The 25,273-nt window shown below is 46.3% G+C and overlaps 1 protein-coding gene across 2 annotated transcripts; it reads right to left on the bottom strand.

The window, feature by feature from the left end:
- On the bottom strand, positions 1-22,988 carry CNR2 (cannabinoid receptor 2). 2 transcript variants are annotated; one of them, XM_059998237.1, is made up of 2 exons: positions 22,927-22,988; positions 1-1,128 (listed from the first exon to the last, which is right to left on the bottom strand). In XM_059998237.1, exon 2 carries the CDS (start codon positions 1,081-1,083, stop codon positions 1-3), a length of 1,083 nt encoding a protein of 360 aa, XP_059854220.1. In that variant the 5' UTR covers positions 1,084-1,128; positions 22,927-22,988. The 2 variants fall into 2 exon arrangements, with proteins under 2 accessions (XP_059854220.1, XP_059854306.1); XM_059998323.1 differs by lacking the exon at positions 22,927-22,988 and adding an exon at positions 8,865-8,916.
- Positions 22,989-25,273: the final 2,285 nt, after the last annotated feature.

Genomic DNA, 25,273 nt, shown 5'->3' on the forward strand with positions numbered 1-25,273 from the left:
TTAGTGATTAGAGCAGTACAGCTCTCTGGAGTCTGGCCCTGGGGTGATTTTCACATCAGCCTCTGTCTCAGTGACTGAGGACCTCGGGAACTCTTCTTTTCCTTCAGGCCCGAGGCCCCTCAGGCACTTCCTCCAGTGGGCCAAGCGGTGGAGGGCAGAGGAGCGGATCTCCCCACTCCGCAGGGCGTAGATGATGGGGTTGACCATGGAGTTGACAAGGCAGAGCAAGGAGCAGAAGGCAAAGACCTCCTTGACCTGTTTGCTTAGAGTGGTGGCCAGGCTGTAGACCATGAGGGTCAGTACCGGGACCCAGCATATTAAGAGCACAGCCAGCAGCACCCCCAAGGTCTTGGCCAACCACACATCCAGCCTCATCCGGGCCATTCCGAGCACTTGCCTGTCCCGGTGCTCAGCCAAGCTGGTTACATGCTGACGGGCCTTCCAGAGGACATGTGCGTAGGTATAGATGATGCCAGAGAAGAGGACAGCAATGAACAGGAGCCAGCCCAGCAGATAGTCATTGGGGATCAGGGGGAAAAGCTCGGAGCAGGGCCTGGGACAGCAAGTCCATCCCATGAGAGGCAGAGAGGAAACCAATGCTGAGAGGACCCACATGATGCCCAGGGTCACCAGTGCCCTCCCACGGGTGAGTAGGGCTTTGTATGTAGGTGGGTAGTGCAGACAGAGGTAGCGGTCAATGGCGGTCAGCAGCAGGCTGCCTACGGAGGCCGTGAAGGTCATAGTCACGCTGCCAATCTTCAGCAGGAAGACAGCTTTGGAATCAAAGCCATGGAAGACGTGGAAATTTACAAAGTTGAAGGCAAAGACCGCACTGGCCAGAAAGTCAGCCCCAGCCAAGCTGCCAATGAACAGGTACGAGGGCTTCCTGCGGAGCCGGTGTGAGGACAGGATCAGGTAGAGCACCACCAGATTCTCCAGGGCGCTTAGTATGCCCAGAGAGGTGCACAGCACTGCGATAGCTATCTTTTGGGAACTGCTCAGGATCATGTAATCCTTCATGGGGTTGAAATCCAAGCCATCAGTGGAGCCATTGCCTGCCTGTATCTTCCCGCATATCTCCATGGGTTGGGTCCCTCGGCTTCTGCCGGGCTTACCAAGAAGCCTTTGCTGTAGTACAATGAGAAGAAGAAATGAGTTCTTTTTCAATCAGCGCAATAATGACCTCATACAATCACTGACTCTAACCAAACACTTTACCTGTGCGATGGATCATATGTTGAAACAGCGATTTATATTGGTTTCTCTCTATTTTACCCTTTCTTCATCCTAGTGGGGTGCTAGGTCTGTACTGGTTGCCTTAGGAGAGGCATGTGGGAATTCAAGAAGCAGAAGCGACCTGCAAACCATATGATCTCACTTACATGTGGAACTGAAAAAAAAACCCAACTAATTCGTAGATACAGAGAAGAGATTTGTGGTTGCCAGATGCAGGGGTTGGGGTCGGGGGGTGACATGGGTAAAGGTAGTCAAAGGTACAAGCTTCCAATTATAAAATAAGTAAGTCTTGGGAATGTACGTACAACATGGTGACTATAGTTACTAATATTGTATTTGAAAGTTGCTAAGAGAATAGATCTTAAAAGTTCTCATCATAAGAAAATAAATTTGCAGCTATGTGTGGTAACGAATGTTAATGACTCACTGTGGTGATCATTTCACAGTGTATACAAATATCAAATCATTATGTTGTATACCTGAAACTAGTATAATGTTACATGTCAATTATACCTCAATAAAATAAAATAAGAAATAAAATAAAAGTGACTGCCTTTTTTGGTCTTTTTTAAAAAACCGGAAAACTACACCTAAGACTTCCCTTTGAAAGTAAGGAAATCTCCAAGGGTCAAAAACCGAGAGGAAATCAAAACCAAGAAGAAATGGAATCCAGAGTGATCTGGGGGAGGGTTTTTTGCATTGATGTTTTATTTTGTTTTGTTTGCCAGTTTTGGTAAGTAAGATGCTGAAGTTTTAACAACTGTTTAGGGATGGGAGACAAGACTTGGGTTTCACACCAGTAGATTTGCCAGATAAACTATAGGAGTCCAGATAAATTTGAATGTCAGATAATGAATCATTCTTAGTATAAGAATGTCCTAAATATTGAGAAAAACAAACAGGGCACCCAGATATTGTAGGGGACATTATTAGAAAGCAAACTCTGAGTTTCTCTAGAGGGATATACTCTCGTATCCAGGTCACACAAGATTTCCACATATAAAGGCCCATGGAATGTAAGCTCACAATGCAAACTTACAAAATGCACAAGGAAACATGAACAAGAGTTAGCAGAAATGTCAGACAGTAGAATTAGACTTCCAAGAATTCATACAATTCTTGGGTTTATGTTATAGAATATGTTTATAAGCTTTTGTTTGTTTTTTTGTTTTGGCTGCACGGCATGTGGAATCTTAGTTCTGACCAGGGATTGAACCCACCCCCGCCCCTTGCATTGGAAGCATGGAGCCTTAACCACTGGACCGCCAGGGAAGTCCGAATATGTTTAATATGATTAAACAATAAGGTATCAAAACCATGATTACCTAATGAGAGACTAGGCAGAATTGAAAACGAATCAAGTAGAGTTTCTGGAAGTGAAAAATGAAGTCATTGAAAACAGTAACCCTTAAGGGTAGGTTAAAGAGCAGAAGAGACTAGCTGAAAAGCTTTGATCTAGAAGGTGGATCTGAAGAAACTTCTCAAAATGCAGCACAAGGAGATAGAGAGATGCGAAATATGAAAGAGAGGTTAAGAGACAGGAAGGATTGAAAGAGAAGGTTTAAAATATATCTAACTGGAGTTTCAGAAGGGAAGAATAAAATTGGTGGTGGGCATTGAGGAGGCCATATTCAAAGAGATGCTAGTGGAGAATTGCCCAGAATTCTCCTGGACATGACTCTTCAGATTCAGAAATCACAGTGAACTTCGAGCATAATTTTTTTTTTAAACTGAAGTATAGTTGATTTACAATGTTGTGTTAGTTTCAGGTGTACAGCAAAGTGATTCAGTTTATATATATATATATATATATATATATATATATATATATATATATACTTTTTCAGATTCTTTTCCATTATAGGTTATTACAAGATATTGAATATAGTTCCCTGTGCTATACAGTAGGACTTTGTTGTTTATCTATTTTATATATAGTCGTGTGTTGAGCAGAATTTTAAAAACAAACCAATGGGAATTCCCTGGTTGTCCAGTGGTTAGGACTTGGTGCTTGCACTGCCAGGGCCGGAGTTCGATCCCTGGTCGGGGAGCAAAGATCCCACAAGCCACACAGCAGGGACAAAAACAAAACCAACCAACCAGCAAAAACCAAACAAACAGAAAAAGAATTCCACATTCACATATAGCATAATATAACTTCAGAATACCAAAGACAAAGAAAAAATTTAAAACAATCAGAGAGAAAAGGCAAAGGAATCACAATTAAATTTAAAAGCAGATTTTCCAATAACAGTAATAATGCCAGAAGATAGAGGGAAAAAAGCTACACTATCACTCAAAATAAAGAAATACAAGTAGAATTGTCCACTAACAGACTCTCACTGAAGGAACTCTAAAGCATATGCCATCAGAAGAAGGAAATTCTTCACAGAGGGAAGAACAGAAAGGCAAGCAGGAATTGTGAACAAATAAATTGATAAATGTATGAGTAAATAAAAAAATACGTATAAAGCAACAATAATAATAATAATGATGACTGAGACTGATTTGGAGGGTATAAAAACAAAGTGGAAGTAAAATTGTGAATGACAGTAACACAAGGCAAGAGAGATGAATAGAGTTGAAGCTTTATTTAGGAAGTGAGTAAAGGTATTGATCTAATTTAGGATTTTAAAAATCAGGCATATAAAAAAAAAATCAGGCATAATCTCTTACTTGGTTTACTACAATAGCTTCCTAACTGACTCCCTGCTTTTAACCAGGCCTGTCTAATTTCAGTACAACAGCCAAGGTGATCCTTTTAAAATATGTCAGATCCTTTACAAATATGTCACTCCTCTGTGCCAAACCCCACACAGCACCCATTCCATTCAGTGTAAAAGCTAAAGTACTAACAGTGGCCTAGAAGGCTGTGTGTGTTCTGGCCCCATTGACTCTCTGACCTCCCTACTAACCATGCTTCCCTTGGTCAACTAGCTTTAGCCACACTGGCTTACTAATGGGTACTCCCCCCCGCCCCCCAACGGGGCCTTTGCAGTAGTTGTTCCCTCTTCCAGAACACTCTTTTCTATGCATGGGTCAATCTCACCTTCTTCAAGTTGTGGCTCAAATTTTGCCTTTTCAAAGACATCTACCCTATCATCGTATTTAAAACTGTAGCTCACCCCACCCTCCTGATCATCTGGTCCCCCTTACTCTGCTCTATATTTTATTTTTTCCATATCACTAATCGCCTTCTAACGTATAATTTACCCTATATAATCTTTATTGTTTATTATCTGTTCCACTAGAATTTAAGTTCCATAAGGTCAAGGAACTGACTCTTTTGTTCACTGATATAAGGGTTTAGAATAGTTTTGGTACATAGTAGATACTCAACAAATATTTGTGAAATTGAAGTGAAATTGAATAGTCAGTGATTTTTAGCATTCCTCTCTCAGAAGTTAACAAATTAAGCAGACAATATACTAATTAATATGATATATAAGATTTGAACATGCAATTAATAAGTTTGATCTAATAGTCACATATGGAACTCAGCACCCAATAATTAAAGAATACTCATTGTTTTCAAGCAAATGTGGACATTTACCAAAACTGGTCTTGTCTTAGGTGAAAAGTAAATTGCAACAAACTTTAAATAATCTGTAACATACAAACCATGTTCTCTGACCACAGTGCAATTTATTTAGAAATCAAGAACTTAAAAAATGTAACTAACAAACTTCACAGGTTTGAAGCTCCTGAATAATTCCTGAGCCAAAAAATCATAAAGGAAATGAGAAAATTCTTAGAATTATAACATATTAAAATGAGTGGGATGCATCTGAGTAGTACTGAAAGGGAAATTTATAAGCCTACGTGCTCATATTAGAAAAGAAAAAAGACTCATGAGCTAAACATCCAATTCATGAAATTAGAAAAAGAGCAACAGCAAAAATACAAAGAAGGCAGAAGGCAGAAATAATAAGAGCAGAAATTGATGACATGGTAAAACAACAGAGAACAAGAAGCCCTGACAAAGACCGAAACTAGTTCTTTGAAAAGATCATAAAACAGACAAACCTCAGGCAAGATTACTTAAGACGAAGGAGAGAACCTACAAATAAGAAAAATATCAGGCATGAAAGAGAAACGGTCAATAATCCTTGAAAAAGATGTTTAACCTCAATAGCATCCACAGAAAGGCAAGTTTCACTCCCATCAGATCAGCAAAAAGATGAATCTGACAATATCGAGTACTGGAGAGGATGTGGAGTGCGAACGGTCAGCACTGTGACGGGGGTGTAAGTTGGGGCAAACACTGTGGAGAGCAGTTTGGCAAAATCTAGTGAAGTTGAAGATGAGCCACTGCCCTGAGGTGCACCAATTCCGCTCCTGAAAATGTGCCCAAGGAGACATGTACAATCAGCATTTTTGAAATAGCAAAAGAAAACCACCATCACCACCACCAACAAAAGTCCATCAATTGCAAAATGCATAGATAAATTATAGTACATCCATACACAGAAATAAATGAAACAGTAAAAAATGAACTAGAACTATGTGTGTCAACAAGGATAAATGTTAACATCACACCATCGAGCCAAAAGTCCAGTCCCTTAGGAGAATGTAGAGGATTTATAGAGTAGATAAAGAGAAGAGAACTCGCGGACAGTGGCAGAGGAACTAGAGAAGCAGGAGCGAGTGCAGGTTTTTTCCTCGGACTAGACTAGAAAGCAATGTCTTGCCTGAGGCAAAGGGAAAAAATGTGTTCCTCTATGTAGACATTTCCCTGTATTCTTTTTTTTTTTTGCGGTGCGCGTGCCTCTCACTGTTGTAGCCTCTCCCGTTGCAGAGCACAGGCTCCGGACGCGCAGGCTCAGCGGTCATGGCTCACGGGACTAGCCGCTCCACGGCATGTGGGATCCTCCCGGACTGGGGCCTGAACCTGTGTCCCCTGCATCGGCAGGCAGACTCTCAACCACTGCGCCAACCAGGGAAGCCCCTCCCTGTATTCTTTACTGGCTTTTCTTCCCCTCTCAAAACATTAAACACTAAAACACTAAAAAGTAGTTACTTTTGAAAAATGGAAAAGTAGGTCATTAAAACTCACAACAGCATTTTATAAGATTTAAATATTTTATTTACACTCAAAACAGAATTTATTATAATTTTTTGGCACCCATTTAAATTTTGTGCCCATGGTGAGGGCCTCGCTCTCCTCACCCTACTTCTGGTCTTGCTAGAGGTTATCAGGGAGTGGGAGTTGGGACAAGCGAGGTCTGTGGTTCCCAAGCAGTGGTTTCCTGGTGTGTCTGGGTGAGAAGACCTTCGCTGCATTTTCAAACCTCCCCTCACAGTAACCTCCAGGGTGGGTGTGCTTATGCTCATTTTAGAGCGGAAGAAGGTTTAGGAATGATAAGCTGTTTGGGCTCCCTGTACTCACTCAATTTCCTTATCTATAAAATGGGGATAATGACGGTAACCCCCCATTATAGATAATTCACGTTATAAGGACTAAGTGAATTAATACATAAAATATATTTAGAAGAGAGCTCGACACTTCACTGAACTGTTCTTAATTTGGAACCTGCTCAGGATGACCTAGTTATTTAAGAGTTGAGAACTGGGGTTCAACTCCAGTTCTGTCTATACCTGCACCATGAATGTGGTTAGTCTGAACGGAGATATGCTTTGAGTGTAAAATACACACCAGATTTCAAAGACAGTATGGAAAAAAGAAGGTAACATAGCTCATTAGTAATGTTTTTATATTAATTACCAGTCGAAATGATATATTGGGCTAAATAAAAACATTTATTTCACCCGTTTCTTTTTTGGGGGGGCGTTGCTTTTTATTTATTTATTTACTTATTTATTTTAACATCTTTATTGGGGTATAATTGCTTTACAATGGTGTGTTAGTTTCTGCTTTATAACAAAGTGAATCAGCTATACATATACATATATCCCCATATCTCCTCCCTCTTCCATCTCCCTCCAACCCTCCCTATCCCACTATTTATTTATTTTTTATTGTGGGTACTAGAACATTTTAAATGACAAGGGGCTCATGGGACAGTGCTAGCCCACCCCAACGTGCTGTACTGTCTGGTGATAGCAAGGCAAGGTCAGAAGTATTCCTCTGCAGCTGCTGTAGGCAGCCCCAGTTGGGCTCAACTGGTTGCCTCACCATTCCTCAGATAGTTCTGCTTTCTTGCACCTTTGCCCCAGGGGTTCCTCTCCCTGGCTCATCTTTTTTCTGGACTTGTCTTTCGCCCAGTGAAAGCTTCCACGACCACGCAGTCACACACCAAGTTCCTAGACTTACTCTGTATATATTATAACCAGTTCTGATTAGTCTTTTCTCCAACCAGGTTGATAACTACACCAACCAACATTTGTATGCAATTTAACTTCTACAAAATATTTTTTCTCAGCCACAATCTAAAGTAATCCACACAATCTCTGATATAGGAATTGTGGTTATTGTTATTTCATAGATAATGGAAGCTCAGAGACGTTAAACTACTTGGAGGAGGATGCACAGCTCGTCAAGGTCAGGAACTGAGCCTTCATTATTTCTGGGTCTTCTGTGCTTTGCACAATGCCTGCTACCTAGTCGGTGCTAAAAAACTGCTTAATGGGGAATTCCAGTGGTTAGGACTCTGCGTTTTCACTATTGACGGCCCAGGTTCGATCCCTGGTTGGGGAACTAAGATCCCACAAGCCGCAGCGGGGCCAAAACAAACAAACAAACAAAAACTGCTTAATGAATGAAACCCATTTGGATGGAAAGCGGCTGTTGCCAATGTGTAGATCCCAAGTAAGAGTGTTAGGGGGAGGGGAGCACATAGGGTAGGTTCAAATCCTAGCCTGGTGACCTTGTTCAAGATACTTAATGCCTCTGTTTTCCCATTTCTCATCTGTAAAATGGGTTTTTGTGAGGATTTCAGTAAAGTGCTTATTATTGTTATTATTATTAGGAGCATCTTCAAAGGGGATAATTCAACCTGCTTAGTGAGGTTGTTGACAGTAATGTGCCTGGAGCATTATATGAGCTTAATAAGCGGCAGCTCTTATAATCCAGTGTTTTTTAAATTTTAAGAGAGCAGAATGCTTCTTACCATCAATGGAACACCTATGCATAAATCAGGTAAAAATCTGAATTCATGTCACCTATTGTCCTCTCTTCCAGGCAGTCCAGATTCCTCTGTGGAGCCTCAGCTTCCAAGGAACAGATTGAAAACCTCTCTTCTAATCCACCTCTGTCATTTTACCATCAAGGAAACAGTCTAAGGGTGGGGATGTAATTTTCTAAGATCACCCAACAAATCAGCAGCAGAGCTGGAACACATCCCCCAAACCACAATCAAAACCCTCGTGCTGTAAGCATAGAAGTGAGCCTATTCCGAAAAGCTGAAAAGGAGTGTTTCCCTGAGATGGATGCCCTTTGCTGAATGTTGCCAAGGCCACCCCAGAGTGAGACAGGAAATGGTGCTAGCCGAGTTCTCAGCCCTGGACATGAATAAGAGACAGTGTAAGCCTTTCTCAGCTCCCATATCCACCCTCCCACTTCTGGAAGCTTCCTCCCTGCACCCCCGCAGCCCCAGTCCCATCCCCCTCCAACTCTCTTGCCATATTTCCCTTAGAAAACAGCCCCCCACCATCAGAGAATGGCTTACCCCACGCAGAGTCCAGCCTAGAAGAGGGAGGCCGGGGTGGTGGTGACTGGTATTTGTGCCTCACCCAGGCCTGGCGTGGCCACCAACCTATGGTTATTGTGCAAATTAAGTAAGGCCAGGAAATGCAGGCATTTGGATGGCGGTCCTAACAAGAAAACATCCGACAACAGGATGCACAGAGCAACAGGAAACCCAGCTCCCTGTCTGCCTTCCCTCTGAGCAGATAGAAATCCCTTTTGGAGTCAGAGCTTCTGGCTTCTAGATGAACCTTCCTCCCGGGCAAGGACTGGTCTGAACGCCCGGCGCAGAGAGAGACTCAGTGCTTGCTGTGCTACACAACTGTTCCAGTTCCACCTCTGCATGGCTTGTCATGTGACTTTGGGCAAGTCCCTTCAGCTTTCTGAGCCCCTCTTCTCATTGTGAAATGACAATGACAAGACCTGTCCGATTCTCCTTGGGAAAACCAAATTGGCTGGCAATCTCCCCCATGGCTCTTTAACCAGGTCCATGGGGAGGCTGTGATGGGGTACCACTCCTTTCAAAGTGTAGGTAAGACTTCATGTCAGTGCGTTTGTTAGGAGGAAAGGGTTCATTTTTTTTTTTTTTTTAATCAGCATGTCAGTGGAGTTTCAAATATTAGGAACCACTGATGCGTGTGAAAACATTTTGTGACTTGACATCGTACAAATGTAGTATTAAAAGAGAAGCAAACAACCAAGTGCTTTTCCCACCTAAGAAAAATGCCAAATCCCCAAACTACATGACACTCTTTCCCCAGGGAGCATGCCCATGCTGCAGTGGGTGTCCAGGACCTGGAGCCCTGACTCCTGCTGAGTGTCTGCGAAGCGCACATTGAGTGCCGGGAAGCTGCTCAGGAAAAGGTGCGCCTGGGGGTTTTACTGACCTGAACTGAAAGTGTGAAGTGAAAGCATGCCATTGTCACAGCTGGCCCCTCTGTACTGCTGTGTTGAAAGCCCAAAGGCACTGGGGACCATGTGTGAGTGAGAAGGAGCTGGCCCTTTGATTGTGGCCGCTACAAGTACAGTGAGAAGCTGAGACTGGAGGCCGGGAGCCAACATATTTATTTCTTACTGGGAGTGGGGAGGCCTGGGTTCCAGTCCCTGTTCTGCCACTGAGTGACTTTGGGCAGGTCCTTTCTCCTGTCTGGGTCTTTCTTTTCTCATCTTTAAAGCAAGTGGGTTGCTTAGGTCACTTCTTAGGTCTCCTCTGGGAAACTCGCAATGTTGGATCACAATGTCACAGGCTTGGCAACCAAACCTCCTTGGATTCAACCAGCCCTGGATTCAAATCCAGCTCTGTACCTCGTGGGCTGTGTGATCTTGGGCAAGTTACTTCACCTATCTGAGCCTCTGTTTCATTCATCTGTAAACTAGGAGGAATACTACCCCTATCACCCTGTTGTACAATCAAGTGATAGAAATTTATGAAATGAATGGTGGCTTCCAGTATGTGTCTAATGAATGGTGGCTTCCAGTATGTGTCTAATGAATGGCAGGACATAGTAGAATTAGTTTATAGGATTCTTACAGGATTCTGTGCTGGTCTTGTCCAACTGTCATCTGAGAACTTAGGCATATAGAAAGCTTTTCACTCATCCTCAGTGGACACTTTACTACCATGAAGTCCAGACCATCACATTAAAAAAGAAAAACCAAAAAAAACCTGTTTGACCTGCATGAATGATCCATTAGTAATAGACCAAGTTGAGGCTCTTGACTTGCTTCCCAGCAGGGCTCTTGGTACTGTGTTCAGCCATAGGAAGGGTGTCATGGGGCCTTCCTTCCATCTTTCTTCTCCTAGTTCCCCTCCGTGCTTGGTAGCACTTGGTTGCAGTTGCAAGAAAGTTTTGTGGAGTTTTGGGCTGTGGGCTATATTCCTTTGCCCAAATCTTATTTAGTTTTTCAGGCCCTATATCAAAAGCCACCTCCTCCAGGAAGCATTCTCTGGTTTCTCCTTACCTGTCTACGAGGATGAAACTCATTGAGTCCTAATGCATGGATCACTGTCTACCTTCCATTATTTGTGTCTTTTCCTCATATTGCTCCCTGTGAGCTTCTAATTTTGAGAACCTGGGTCAAGGATTGGTGGCATCTTTGTGTTCTACTCACCCTCACACCAAAAAGAGCCCACAGTAGACTCTTGGTGGAGATCTTTTGATGAAGGACCCAAGCTAGGCTAAGCAGCCCTATGGAGATGGAACTCAGCCCACATAAGCAAGGCAATTTGATGGCCCCCAAGCCACCACTCCCCATTCCCAAGTCATGGCAGACATTGTCCATCTGTCCCAGTCCTCCCGCGCCCTAAGCCTCACTGTGAGCTTCTCACTATAGTGTCCCTGGCCCACAGATCCAGACTTCTGGAAAGAGGCGAGAACACAAGCAGCAGGTTGAAAGCAGAGAGTTAACTAGAAGGTTGGCAGCTGTCCAGGATCCTTAACCTTATAAACAGAGCACCAGGATAGTCATTCCTAAAATGCATTTGCCAGGGGAGGTGGGCCAGCATGTGGAGGAAGGAACTTAAAATTTCTCCAGTGATATGAGTCGCAGGAGAAGGTTATCGATGCAAGGCAGAGTATAGAAATTGCCTTAGAGGAGAGACGCAAAGGGCTGCCAAAGGGGTTATTTCCCAAGCTGATTTCTCTAGTACTTTCCTCCTGGATTTCCAGCCCTTGGGCACAGGGCCTGGCAAAAAGTAGGCTCTTAAGTATCTTCAAATCAACTTATTGAACAAATGAATGAACAAATGTCGATTAGGAAAAAAGCAGGTTTCTTCAGACAAACTTTTGTGTTTCCTTTTCCCTCAGCTGCCAGGAAGCTCAGAGCTAAATGCAGTACAAGCCAGCAGTGCTGGGTCATTCAAGGTTGGTTCCTCATTCACTTATTGCTCCTTTTAGTAGTTTCTAGTGTTTTTCTTTTTTTTAAATTAAATAAATATATATATATTTGGCTGTTTCGGATCTTAGTTTTGGCACTCGGGATCTCGTTGTGGCTTGCGGCATGTGGAATCTTTAGTTGCGGCATGTGGGGTCTAGTTCCCTGACAAGGAATCGAACACGGGCCCCCTGCATTGGGAGCGTGCAGTCTTAGCCACTGGACCACCAGAGAAGTCTCTCTAGTGCTTCACTTTTATTTCCACTGCCCTAATTCATAACATAGGCCACCTCCAGTCCTTTTAGGAAAGCATTTGTATTTTAAAGAATTGGGGCAAAAGATCATCACTGAGGTCTCCTCTACAATTCCTTTCTCAAATGTCTATTGGTCATCAAAGAAACCCAGTCCCCATGAATCTGCCTTGTGGGGCTGAAGGATTTTGTCCCAAGTCTGCTGTCTACTCACCATTCATCATTCCTGCCCAGGGGTCTGTGGGGTCACCACCTGCTGTCTGGACACTCATTCTCCCTGGACCTTCCTTCTTCATTAATCTGTATCATCTCCAGCCTCTCTCCCAGGAGGAATTGAGCTAAATGATGCCTGAATCCTCTTTCCACTGTAGCGAAGGTTAAATGCCACATCTTCGGAATGAAGCATTGCAGGGTTCAAATCCCAGCTCTGCCACTGATGGGCTGTGTGACCTAGGGGCAGGTTACTCAAACTCTCTGAGCCTCAGTTTCTTCATCTGTAACTGGGGAAATTAATACCTGAATTCTTTTTTTTTTTTAACTGTTCACAAGTTTACTTCTGAGTTGCAAAAATATTTTCCCTGTAATACCAGCATTCTTGATGTGCAGATGAAATAATTATTTAAAACAAGCAGTAGCTTGGCCGCCTAATTGAACGACAGAGCGTGTGTGCAATGTAGTAGAAAGAAAAGCGTCCCAAGTTAGGAAGCAGATACTCAGGGTTTGAACCTGGCTCTGGCACTGGTTAATTCTATGCAGAAGTCACTTACTCTCTGTTGCCTCCATACTGCCATCTGAAAAGAAGATTGGAGGACAGTGGTGATGGGCACTTGGCATTGCACTAGCACTTTCTCTTCAGTATCTCATTTAAACCTGATATTATTATTTTCAGTATTTCATAAATGAGGAAATTGGGGTACAGGGTTGCTAAGAGACTGGCTGGGGGCGTCAGGAACCTGTGCTCTTGTTCATTCCTCTGAAGACCCAGGGTCCCATCCTATTGCTTTACACTCTTTACCTCCAAGCCATTACACGGTAAATTAACAGACCTGAAATCTGCCCACAGGACAGTTTTGTTGAGTCTTTTCAAATATCTTCTTCTTCTTTTCAACTACCTTATACTCTAGCAACTTCCCTTTCAGAGAACAGACTCATAAGGCCCACATTCAGATCATACTTGACAGTTTGCACAGCAGGGAAGGGCTCGTGGCTATTATATGAAGCAGGTAGCATTCCTTGAGCAAATGGGTTTAGAGAACGCAAGGCACTTGCCCCCAGTTCACAGCAAGTGGCAGGCCAAGCCAGACTTGAGCCTTTATGTTATGACAAAGTCAAGTTGATAAAGGGACAGGATCTAATGCATGACATTGCCCAGGTGACGCCAGACACAGGCAATCTTTTGTCTTTAGTCCCAGGGTCAAATCACATCTCTTTTCTCTTTTTGTCTTTTTCCTCTCTGACCAGTTGCACTCAGTCATGCCTCCTTTGCTACTATTAGCTGGCGTAGATTTTAGTCCTGTCCCCATCAGCCTGGTGAAGTCCTGATCTGCATGGATCTGCCAGTCAGGCTGATTTCCAGTCCTGGCTCAGCCAAGTATTAGCTTTGTGCCCTTGGATAAAGTCAATTACTTCATTCACTTCTTTTCCTCAGTTTCCTCATCTGTAAAATGGGAATAACATATAGTACACATTTCATCGGTGGTGAAGCACGAGGACTAGTTGGGATAGCATCATGCTTAGTATAGTGCCTGGTACACAGTTAGCCCGCCACTGACGGCAGATTATATATGTATATATAATATGTACACATATTGTAGCTTTCTCCTCAAAAAAAAATTTTTTTTTTTTTTTTGCTATGCCACGTGGCATGCAGGATCTTGTTTCCCTGACCGGGGATGGAACCCGCTCCCTCTGCAGTGGAAACGCAGAGTCTTAACCACTGGGCTGCCAGGGAAGTCCCTCTCCTCACTTCTCAAGTTCTTTGTTAGTTGGCAACAAATGAGAGTGACAATGCCATGTCTGCTATGCCCTTGGGCTGGTGTGAGGGCAGGGGCGTGGTCAAGGAGGAAGGCAAGAGGCAGGAGAGAGGGGGTGAGCAGAGGGAGAAGATCCTGTTTCCGGTCAGGACTTTTGGAGCTGAGTGAGCAGAAAGCTGACAGTATGTCTGGGAGCTTGACGGATTATTAACCAGGCTGCGGTAAAGAAGTCAGTACCCGACAGCCTGCAGTCATGAGGAGAGCCCTGGGCCAAGGAGATAGGAGTCTGGATTCCAGTTCCAATTTTGGGTGGAACTGATGCCTGAGAACCTCAGGCAAAACAGTCCCCTTCTCAGAATGTCCATCTGCACCAGATGAGATCTCAAAACCCTTCCAACCTGGTTCTTCTATTTTGTGAGTTGTGCAATCAACTGCACACAACTGGGGCGGGCTGGGGCGGGGCCGGGGCGGGCTGGGGCGGGGAGTGCGTGCGGGGATTCGTCAGGTGGGAAAAGAGCTAACAGCGAGAACGCCTGGAGCAGCAGTTCTCAGACTCCGTGGGCTCAGCACCTCTTTACCATCTCAAAAGTTACCCAGATCCTAAAGGGCTTTCCTTGCAGGTTACATCTTTCAACACCTACTGGGCAGAAACCAAAACTGACAACTTAGAAACAATATTTAATAAAGCTGTTACGTGTTAATAGAAATAACATGTTTTTAATGAAAATAATTTTGGGGGGCAGATGTCTTTATTGCCAGGCAGCTGGATCCTCATCTGCTTCTGCATTCAGTCTGTTACAATGGGTCGTTGTGGTTAAAGCGTATGAGGAAAAGGAATTTTTCACTGTCTCCCGGGCTTCCTTTGTGGTGGGCACTACAGGAGGCATTTTACCTGCACTCTCTCCTTTATCCTGCAAACTGCCCTTGCAGATAGAAATGCTTTATTCTCACTATCTTAGAGATCAGGAAAGTGAGGTTCAGCTGAATGGATTTGCCCAGTGTCTCACAGCTTGTAGGTGGCAGGATCAGAACCCAAAGCCAGGCTGCTCTGCTAGGTGCCAGACCCAATCCTTGGAAGGCAAGCCAGCCTGGATGGAGGGGGACGGGGGTCTTTCTCACACTCTGGGCAACAGTCTCTTCCCTGGTCTCCTTTTCCTCCTTTCCTCCTTGGACCATTTCCTCTAACCAGGGCCTCCAGCACCACCATTAGCTGCCAGGGCATTGACAGGTCAGCTCCAAGAGATCCGGGCTTCGTTGTCTGTTTTGTTCCCTGCTGCATCTCAGGGGCCCAGAACGCTGCCTGGCCCACGGCAGCTGCTCGAGGAATATTTGTCCAGGGAATTGGTTGAAGGAGTTCTGTGACACTTGTGAAAATCCTGAGGGAGGGCTACCTTCTTCGAGATTCTCAAAGTAGACACAACTGCTCGATTTATGGGGGAAAAGACGGACTGATAGAATATACATCAGCAGGAAGGGCACGCCTGGCTTAACATTTCAAAAGTGACTCTCAAAGCTTCTGTGGCAAGAGGACATAGGGAAAGCCTTTTAGAGCCTGACCAGCCCGCCTTGAATATATGGGCGAGAGGGGGATCGCAGGGTAGGGGGGACTGTACCTTAATGACAGTGGCTTGCTGTGTGCCAAGCACTGGGCTTTGCGTGTAAACTCAGTTACTCCTCACAACGAGGAGTGGAAGGTGGTGCTATTCTCATGTCCCTCTTTTACAGACGAGGAGATAGAAGCACAGGGGAATGAAGTGACTTGCCCAAGGTCATACAGAGGGTAAAGCCCAATTTGAACCCAGGCCCAGGCCCATCACCCTCAGTCAGATCCTGAAGCTTTCTCCTGGGGACCTCTATCCTTTGGGGGCGTGCGGTTCTTGAAATACTGTAAGTACATAGGCTTCCCTCTTTCCTGCTTTAGCAGATCCCAGGGTTCAGAGTCCCAGGATGGGCACCTTGACATGCTGTCTGAAGACATGTGTCTTAGTTCTGCCCCTGCAGGGAGCATCTCTACAATTCAGGGCTTCACTCTGATTCTGTGCTGGTTATCTTCATCTTGATAATAGGAACTAAAGGCCTATCTTCCTCTTTCTTTTTTGTTTTTTTAATAAATTTATTTATTTTTGGCTGCGTTGGGTCTTCGTTGCTGTGAGCAGGCTTTCTCTGGTTGAGGCGAGCGGGGGCTACTCTTTGTTGCGGTGAGCAGGCTTCTCATTGCGGTGGCTTCTCTTGTTGTGGAGCACGGGCTCTAGGTGCATGGGCTTCAGTAGTTGCAGCACGCGGGCTCAGTAGTTGTGGTGCACGGGCTTAGCTGCTCCGCGGCATGTGGGATCTTCCCAGACCGGGGATCAAACCTGCATCCCCTGCACTGGCAGGCGGATTCTTAACCACTGCGCCACCAGGGAAGTCCCTATCCTCCTCTTTCAAAGAAAACCTATTACAGAAAATTTTAGGAACTCAATCATTAAAGTGTAAATGCCCGATAAGAGTCTCTGGCTTCCCCTCACCCTGGGTGTACTTGCTGCTGGTGGAAGCTTGGTCAGGAGTCAATGGGAAGCATGGCGGGGGGAGCAGGTGGGTTTAGGAGCATTGTTAAAACTGTTAAAATTACACCTAGAAGTGGCTGGTCAGCCCCCTCCGCCCATGAAGTGCTCTCTGTAGGACAAGCAAAGCGTTGTAATGAGGTAGGGGGAGGGGGGGCAGAGAGGCCATTAGTGGATGCTGAGGACTTTTCATGGTGGCTCCTCTCTGTATAGCAGAGAGTAGGAAAAGGTTAACCGCATGGTGGGTATTCTGAATCCCCTGTGGTTTCCTTTCAGGCTGTTCTGCCTCTTCCTGGCTTGGCCAGATCCCAAAGGGTGTGGTCCCTCCCTAATCTTGATTCTGGTTGTTTCTAGGGTTGCAGCAGTGGGGGTGGCGGTTCCAATTTGGGCTGGTCCCCGAGCAGAGGCGGGAGTGGTGGGGTGATGACGCGCAGAGCCCCGGAGGCTCAGCTCTTGAAACACACCAGTGCTCACGACAAAGACAGAAAGTGACACTGAATGAGCACTTACTGTATACTGTGGGCCAGACTCCATGCTACGCCCTTTACACATGAACTCATATATTCCACACGACGAGCCAATGAGGGAAGTGGTATGACTCCCACTGTATAATTGAGGGAACTGGCATCAGTAAGGAGGCTGAGTCGTAGGGCTGCAGGCCGCTAAGATGTGAGTGGTGACAGTGGCTGGAGGGTCACAGGGACAGCTGGACAGTGGCTGATGCTAAATGAAACCTAGTGTGGGCACTCAGGCCATGGACAGATAAGGAGAGGCCAGACATCTGTGGAGCTGACCCTCATGCAAGTTCCACGATAGGCTTTTGTGATAGAATGAATTCACGTGTGTTTGGGGATCTGTCTGGCTTCTGGCCTCCGTGGCCGTGAAGAGGAAAGCACATTACCATTTCTAGCCTAGTATTTGGGATCAGATCCAGCAATACTGATTCCTTCAGTATACCCACTTGCAGGGTAACCTGGATTTCTATCTCCTGCTTCTGTGAGGAGAGGTGGTGAACAGGTAAGGATCAGCTCAGAATAAGAAGGGAATAGTTAGAGGTTTAAGAGGCAGCCTTGAGTCACAGTTGTGAGTTCTGATTCTGCCCCTTTATTAAATCTGTGGGCTCTTGGGCAAATTACCTCACTATCCTGAGCCTCAGTGTCCTCATCTGTAAAATGGGGTTAATGAAATTATCTCCCCTCAGGGCGCTTGCGAGGGGTGAATGGGGCGGGCGGCAGGTAGAAAACGCATAACACAGTGCCTGGCTGGCACTTAACAGATCCTCATAAACGTTAGCTATTACGTTTATTGTTTTTGTGTGCATTTTTCTCTGCCAGATTACTTAAGGATCATATCCAAAATTTAAAGAGTAAAATAAAATAGAATGAGATGGTTGGACTAGACCATCTCTCATCTCTCCTGACTCAGGAACTATTTCACAGTAAAATATAATTTTACAAACCCCCATGAGAATTATTTGGGCTATATCATAATTTTCTATGGTCCATGAAAAAGGAAGTGTTTTTAAGTCAAATGTACTATTTTTTTAAAATTAATTAATTTATTTATTTTTGGCTGGGTTGGGTCATTTTTGTGGCGAGCGGGGGCTACTCTGCGTTGGGTTACGCGGGCTTCTTGTTGCTGTGGCTTTTCTCGTTGCGGAGCACAGGCTGTAGGTGCGTGGGCTCAGTAGTTGTGGCTCACAGGCTGAGTCGTTCCGTGGCATGTGGGATCTTCCCGGACCAGGGCATGAACCTGTGTCCCCTGCATTGGTAGGCAGATTCTTAACCACTGTGCCACCAGGGAAGCCCCCTAAATCAAATGTACTATTTTTAATAAGTGTATTATTTCCAAAATTTCCCTAACATTTATTTTATTTAAATTATATGCATAATATATAAAAACAGATTTTGACTTCTCCCCACTTTACAGTGGCATATGTGCTTGATTTGCTTTAAATTCATGACAGAAGAAAATGCATGGTTGCTGAACAAATTTTAAAGTGATGTTTTATGGGGGGGCCAAATAGACATTAAAATAGAATGAAATGGGGAATCCCCTGGTGGTCCAGTGGGTAGGACTCAGCGCTCTCACTGCCAGGGGTCCAGGTTCAATCGCTGGCTGGGGAACTAAGATCCCGCAAGCCCTGCGAGATCACTGTCATGAGTTGGGGGTTGGCATTCTTGCATTTGATGCTTAAAAGTCTGATTTGTAGGGCTTCCCTGGTGGCACATCTTAAGACTTATCTGCGGAGGAGTCATCATCTTCCTTCTCCTATTTCCTTGTGTATTCGACCTCAGTGTTCACTTTGATTCCTTTATTTAATCATTGGTTCATAAGAGGTATAAATTAAACAATACAAGATTAAGAATAAGACCAATGTAAAACCTTGCATCAGCCAAAGCCACTCCAGTGGCCAAATGATGAACAGCCTGGTTGGGGGTCATGAGGTTATTGTTTGTTTGATCACTACTAACTGCTGCTTTTGATTCTTCCATTTATTTTATTTTATTTAAAAAAATTTTTTTGGCTGTGCCATGTGGCTTGCAGGATCTTAGTTCCCCAACCAGGGATCGAACCCAGGACCCTGGCAGTGAGAGTGCCAAGTCTTAACCACTGGACCACCAGGAAATTCCTGATTCCCATGTATCTTAAGAAGCTCTCACCCTGAGAAAAATATCTTTTAAATGGCAAAATAATTATTCACTAATTTTTCAAAAAATGAAAACATTCTAATAATGTGAACCTTCTGGAACACCTTCTTCCCTGTTGGGAAGAGCTGGTGGAAAGTAGTGGAAAGACAGACCCCGGCTTGACTCTTGTCTTTGCCATTTACCTGCTGTGTCTGAGCCTTGGTGGCCTCATCTGTCCAATAAGTATTACGTGACAACTTAGAGAAGGTCCATGAAGCACCTCACTCCCCCCTGGTCCTCAGCAGGCTCCCATCTCCTGCTTTTGGCTCCATCAGATTCCCCAGGATCCAGGCAGATACACGGAGACACATAAAAGATGGACTCATTGAACTCTGACAGAGGCAACACTGTGAATGCAGCTGTGATTCTCAAAGAGGAACTCTGGAGTGGCCGCAACCCCCAGAGAGGAAGGCAGGGGGGCTTTGGTGGGAGGGACTGCTTCTGACTCACTGGGTAAGCAGATAAGGGGCCTCCCCTGTGCAGGTGGGAGCAGGTGGGGGAGGAGAAGAGAAGCAGCAAAACCCACAGGACGCCCAACCCACCCATGTTGTCTCTTCTGCCCGAGCTCCCACAAACATCCTCCCCATTTGGACGGGATACCCACAGCTCTCCTTCCCACGCCTGGGTCTAATGACACTGGGGAGGATCCTCCCCACCTGACCTACCCCACTGATCTGCCCTGGTCTGCTATTTTCTTTCCTTTGGGGTCTTCGCTGCATGGGGGTGGGGGCAGGACACACCCCATGCTCTGTGGACCCTATCTCTCCAGGATATGTTGGGAATAGGGAATAATGGTCTTGTCCTTTTCTGCTGGAAGAGGGCTGACCCTGGAGCCTGCATTGCACCTTACTGCTTACGAGGCACTTCCCACAACTGTTTTCCTGTTTGATTCTCACCACAATGTACCGTGGTTCTGGATTCAGACACACCTGGGTTTGGGTCTTGGCTTTGCCACGTGACCAGCTGTGTGAACTTGAGCAAGGTCTTAAGCCCGTGTCAGCTTCAGTTTCTCACCTCTTAAATGTGGGTAGTGACAGCATCTCTCCCACAGGCTGCTGTGAGGATTGAAAAAGGTAAGTCTTCAGGGCTAGCAGAGCTCCAGCATATGGTGCTAGAAAGTTCAGTAAATGTTAACTTCAGAAAATAAACAAGCACCCCTTTGAGACAGGTAGGTAATGCTACCATAGCTTCATATTTAGATTTGAAGACACTGAGGTTGAGAAAGGTGATGTGGCTCAGCCAGGGCCTCCTGACTAATTGGTGAGGGAGACTTGGGTCTTCCACAGGATTCGGTGATGGACAGCACAAGCTTTGGAACCCGCAGAGCAGGACCCAACGCTGGCTCCTCTCTTCGTCGGCCATGTGACCTTGAGCGAGTACCCATTGCCTTTGAGCCTTGGTTTTCCTCCTCTGTAGGGTAGGACAGCCTGTCTCCCTTCAGAGTGCCCTTGGTGTCTCCCGGCTCAGAGACTTTGCGCAGGGGTGGGGTGGAAAGCAGAAGCTGTTGGAAGACAGCCCTTCTTCCTGTCCTTTGTGAAAAACCTAAGAAGGTTAAGCTGGTGTCCCAGGTGGGTAGGGAGAGAAGAGCCAGCATCTGTGATCGAAAGCCGAGGAGAGAGGAGAGATGGCCCCACACAGGGAGGGGACCAGAGGTCATGGGTCCTTGAGTGTTGGGGACCTGGGCTCTGGCCTGGAAGTGCCTTGGGGAGACGGTGGGACCTCTGGGGAAAGTTGCCAGGTGGCATACCCTGAGGGTGAACCCAAGACACAGGGGATTCGAGCCTTGGCAAAGAATCCGGGCTCCAGGCTGGACTTCAGAGGATCCAACCCATTTGGACAAGGGGCATTCACCAAAGGAGGAGCCTGGGTGGCTTCTCTCACTCTGTGCTCTGCAGGTGACCCTAAGAGTTGATGTGTGATGCTTGAAGGTGGGGGTGGGGGCGGGGGAAGCTCCGTACACACTGAGGTTCAGTTACTGACCAGTTCAGGAGGATGGGGGCTCAGAGTCTTATTGAATGGGCTTTAATAAGAATGAATAGGGACTTCCCTGGTGGTGCAGTGGTTAAGAATCCGCCTGCCAACGCAGGGAACACGGATTCGAGCCCTGGTCCGGGAAGATCCCACATGCCACGGAGCAACTAAACTAGACCCATGTGCCACAACTACTGAAAGCCGCGTGCCTAGAGCCCATGCTCCACAACAAGAGAAGCCACCGCAACGAGAAGCCCACGCACCGCAACCAAGAGTAGCCCCGGCTCAACGCAGCTAAAGAAAAGCCTGCGCACAGCAACGAAGACCCAGCACAGCCAAAAAAAAAAAAAAAAAAAAAGAACGAATCAAAGAACATTTTATGCATATCTGAGAGCGTGAGGTAAGATTAATAGATGCAACAAGATGAGGAAGGAAGAAAAGAGACTGGCGCTGAGGGCTCTGCTCAGCTGAGCCGGGCTGCCATTTTCCCACCTTAACCTGACCTTAACAAGCCAAAGGATGAAGGACATGCTTCATTGATAGAAATTGATGCTTGGCCCCAGGGCAGGTTAGGGGCCGTCTCGAGGTGAGCCAGAAGGCGGATGCAGAGCTGGGGCCAGAGTCGTCGGGTGCCACCTCCCAGGCCTCCCCAGATTCCTCCCCAGCCCCTCCCCCACCTCAGTCCTGGTCTTTATGCCCTGAAGGTGTCTACATGCCACCCATTCCAGGGAAAAGCAGCGCGCAGCCTCATTTATCCTCATCTCTAATCCAGGGCCAGAGCAGGTGGAGTCAAGATCAGAATCTCCACCTCAGCCACCTGCTGAGCCCAGCACAGGTACCCATCCTAGCGCCGGCATCATCCCATCGACACTCCCACGAGCCTGTGACTGATGGTCCCGGGCCCAAATTTCTCAGAAGAGGAAGCTGAGTGGGAGAGAAGTGGAGTGATTTGTCTGAGGCCATAAGGCTACTAGAGGCTGCGCTGGGGTTCGCACCTGGGCACTGACCCCAGAACACACTTGTCAACACTACTGTTCGCTGAGTGGAACCTCCAGGGAAATGGACCCCTGGCCTCCTGGGTCTAGCGTGGACTAGACTACACTACGTTACCGAGCTGCCTCAACCAGGCAAGCTGCATCTCTCTGTGCCTCAGTTTCCCCACCTGTAAAACAAAGGCTGGGACTCACCAGATGGTCTTTTCCAGCCTTAGTCTTTTGGGGTTTTTTCCTGGCCCACCATCTGCTGTTTAGGCCTGTACCTTGTAAGGCAGGAGGGCCTAGTGGTTGAAGAGTGGGCCATGGAGCCAGAATGCCTAAGTTCAAGACCAGAGCTCTCATTTAACGCCCATATGACTTCAGGTAAGTCGCCGAGCCCCCGTCTGTAAAGTGGGGAATGATTTAGACCGTCGTGAGGATTAAATAAACATGAAAGGCCCTTAGCGCAGCACCTGGCACACAGCGAGGCCCTCTGCGGGCTGTGATCGTCACCTTGTGTCCTGACTTTGGTGGACGTGAATGCTGAGAGCTGATTCTCGTCCTGTCCAAGGGTGAGGACGGCACCAGCCCTGAACCTTCCAGGGGTTGGTCCTCCAAAACCTCAGGAGTCCTCTACAACATCAATCCCCTGGCCCCAGGCAGTCGCACCCAGCTTCCTACAACCCTGGAAGGAAGGGATAAGGTAAGAACACAGGTTTTCTGGAATGAGGAAGAAGCCCAAAATAAGACAACAGAAAAAGCTACTCACGGTTGTCCCTGGCTGAGCTCCCTGACCCAGCTGGATGTTGACGGGTCCTGGCAGTTGTGTGTCTAAGGCCCAGCCCTGGGTCCCAGTCAGAGCTCCTGTGGGGCTGCTGCCCTCAAACCAGCTTTCTCTTGCTTTTGCTTTCTCACAGATGAGTGAGTGTGGGCAGCTCTGGCCTTCCGTCCCTGTCACCACTTCCCCTCTGGGTACCCAGTGTCACAACGTCCTTGCCCTTACAGTTGAACTGTTTCTCATGGGGCTCTCTGGCCAGGGCATAGGCCCTGGAGTCATGGGATTTGGGATCCAACCCAGCCTAGCTGTTATGATCTTGAGCAATTCACTCAACCTCCCTAAACCTTAGTTTCTTCATCTGTAAAATGGGGATAATGCACCCTTTTTTTTTTTTTTACACAGATCACCTAAAAGGACATTCCATTCTAATGCTCTTCCCCACCAGACTAGAGCTTTGAAATCCAAATGCCTACAGACACCAGGCAGATAACATAAATGGGTGAAGGATGCTGGTAGGGGGCAATAAGGAGTGGTGGGGACTGCAGGGGAAACGGGGAACACATCTCTCAGCTCCAGGCAAGCCTTGCTACTTGGGAGTGCAGTCTCGATTGCTAGATGTTCCAAGCATTTGGAAGATGTACCACATTTTTCAACAGATACTAGAAAACCTGACTTTTATGTAGTGGCTTCCAGTTTTAGAATGTTGACCACAAAGTCAAATCTTCTAAAAATGCTAAGTGGGTCAAATCAAACACCATTTTCAGTTTATGTTTGCTGGACCATGGGATCCCGGAGGGCAGGGAGTGTGTAGCCAGTGCCCAGTCCAACACCTGATACAGTTCAAACTATTCTCACACCTGTTATGAGCTAGAATATTTAATGAGAATCTACTTCTCCTTAGGGATACAGAGATGAGTACAATAAAGTTCTCACCCCCTAGGGTAATGGCCTTTAATTATGTCATCAGATCTTTTCACCTAATGCCCCCCACCCCCATACACACACACCCCAGACCCCAAGGGATAGATCTGGGCCAGTAATTCTCAAGAAGGGAGATTTTGCCCCCGAGGTGGAGTTACTAGATTCAGCTAGTAAAAATCTAGGATGGTAATATTTGAGACATACATATACTAAAAATTATTTGTTGTTTATCTGAAATTGATATTTAGCTGGCCATTCTATGTTTTATCTAGCAACTCCACCCAGAGGGGACCTCTGGCAATATCTGAAGATGTCACACCGGGAGGGGATCCTACTGACATCTAGTGGGTGGAAGCCAAGAACGCCGCCAAACATCCTACCGTGCGCAGGACACAGGAATCATTCAGCTCACGATGTCCATAACACGGAGGGGGAGAAATGGCTCTAGAACCAGCCCAGGTCCCTTCTGAGCAAACCCCACTCTGGGAGGCCTTTCATTTGATGACAAGTCTTTTGGGGAGCCCTCTTGTGCCTTTCCTAAGAGCAAGTAATTGACAGTAAGGATGGGAAGAGACCCTGGGATGCTAAGAAAGAGGAAAAAGGAGACAGGAGGTAGCTGGGGTGTGGGGGCCACCTGCAACCTACATCAGACTTCTGTCTGGACCGGAATTGGAGAACACCAAGGTTGAGCTGGCAAAGATCCAGCAGATGCTTCCATGACACTGACTCCCAGACCCCTGGTTTTGAGGAAACCCCATCATGAAGAAGAAAGGGGAGGTTGACCCCAAAGCCTGCTCTCCATCGCAGCCCAGAGAGTGGAATGGCAGGCTGAATGCATGAATGAGGAATAAATGATGAATGAATGAAGAAAAGAAGGAAGCTACTTAAAGGCTAAGGTGGAAAGAACACTGGGAATCTGGGTTCTAGTGTGGTCCTGCCACTGCCTGGCTGTGTTGCTTCCTTTGTCTGGCCTCGATTTCCCCACTTCTAAACTGATAGGTGCTTCTGTAACTTGCGCGTGTATCAGAATCACCCGAAGGGCTTGTTAAAACACAGATTGCTGGCCCACCCCGCCCCAAGTTTCTGACTAAAGTATTCTGGGGTGTGGCCTGGGAATCTGAATTCCTAACAAGTTCCCAGGTGATGCTGTTGGTCCTTGGCCACACCTTGGGCAGCACTGGACAACGTGATGGATAAGGGCCCGTCTTGCTCGGTCGGTCCAGATCTCCAAGTCCTCTGGCTATCGTGGGCAGGGCTGAGGGGGCCCACGCAGGAAGTCTGTTCTGCTTTTCCCCAGGGAGGGCTAGGTGCACCTGCAGGGGAGGGTCCAGGAGTCGGTTTTTTTCAGTTCCTAGTGGACAGCTTCCCCCGGCCCTTGTTCTGTGAGACACTGCCATCTACTGGACGCATCTGCCCA

The sequence above is a fragment of the Delphinus delphis genome, chromosome 1, assembly GCF_949987515.2.
Source record: "Delphinus delphis chromosome 1, mDelDel1.2, whole genome shotgun sequence".
NCBI classification, from domain to species: domain Eukaryota; kingdom Metazoa; phylum Chordata; class Mammalia; order Artiodactyla; family Delphinidae; genus Delphinus; species Delphinus delphis.

What these genes read in the sequence shown, in the direction of transcription:
- CNR2 (XM_059998237.1), bottom strand. Translation starts at nt 1,083, where the DNA reads ATGGAGATATGCGGGAAGATACAGGCAGGCAATGGCTCCACTGATGGC.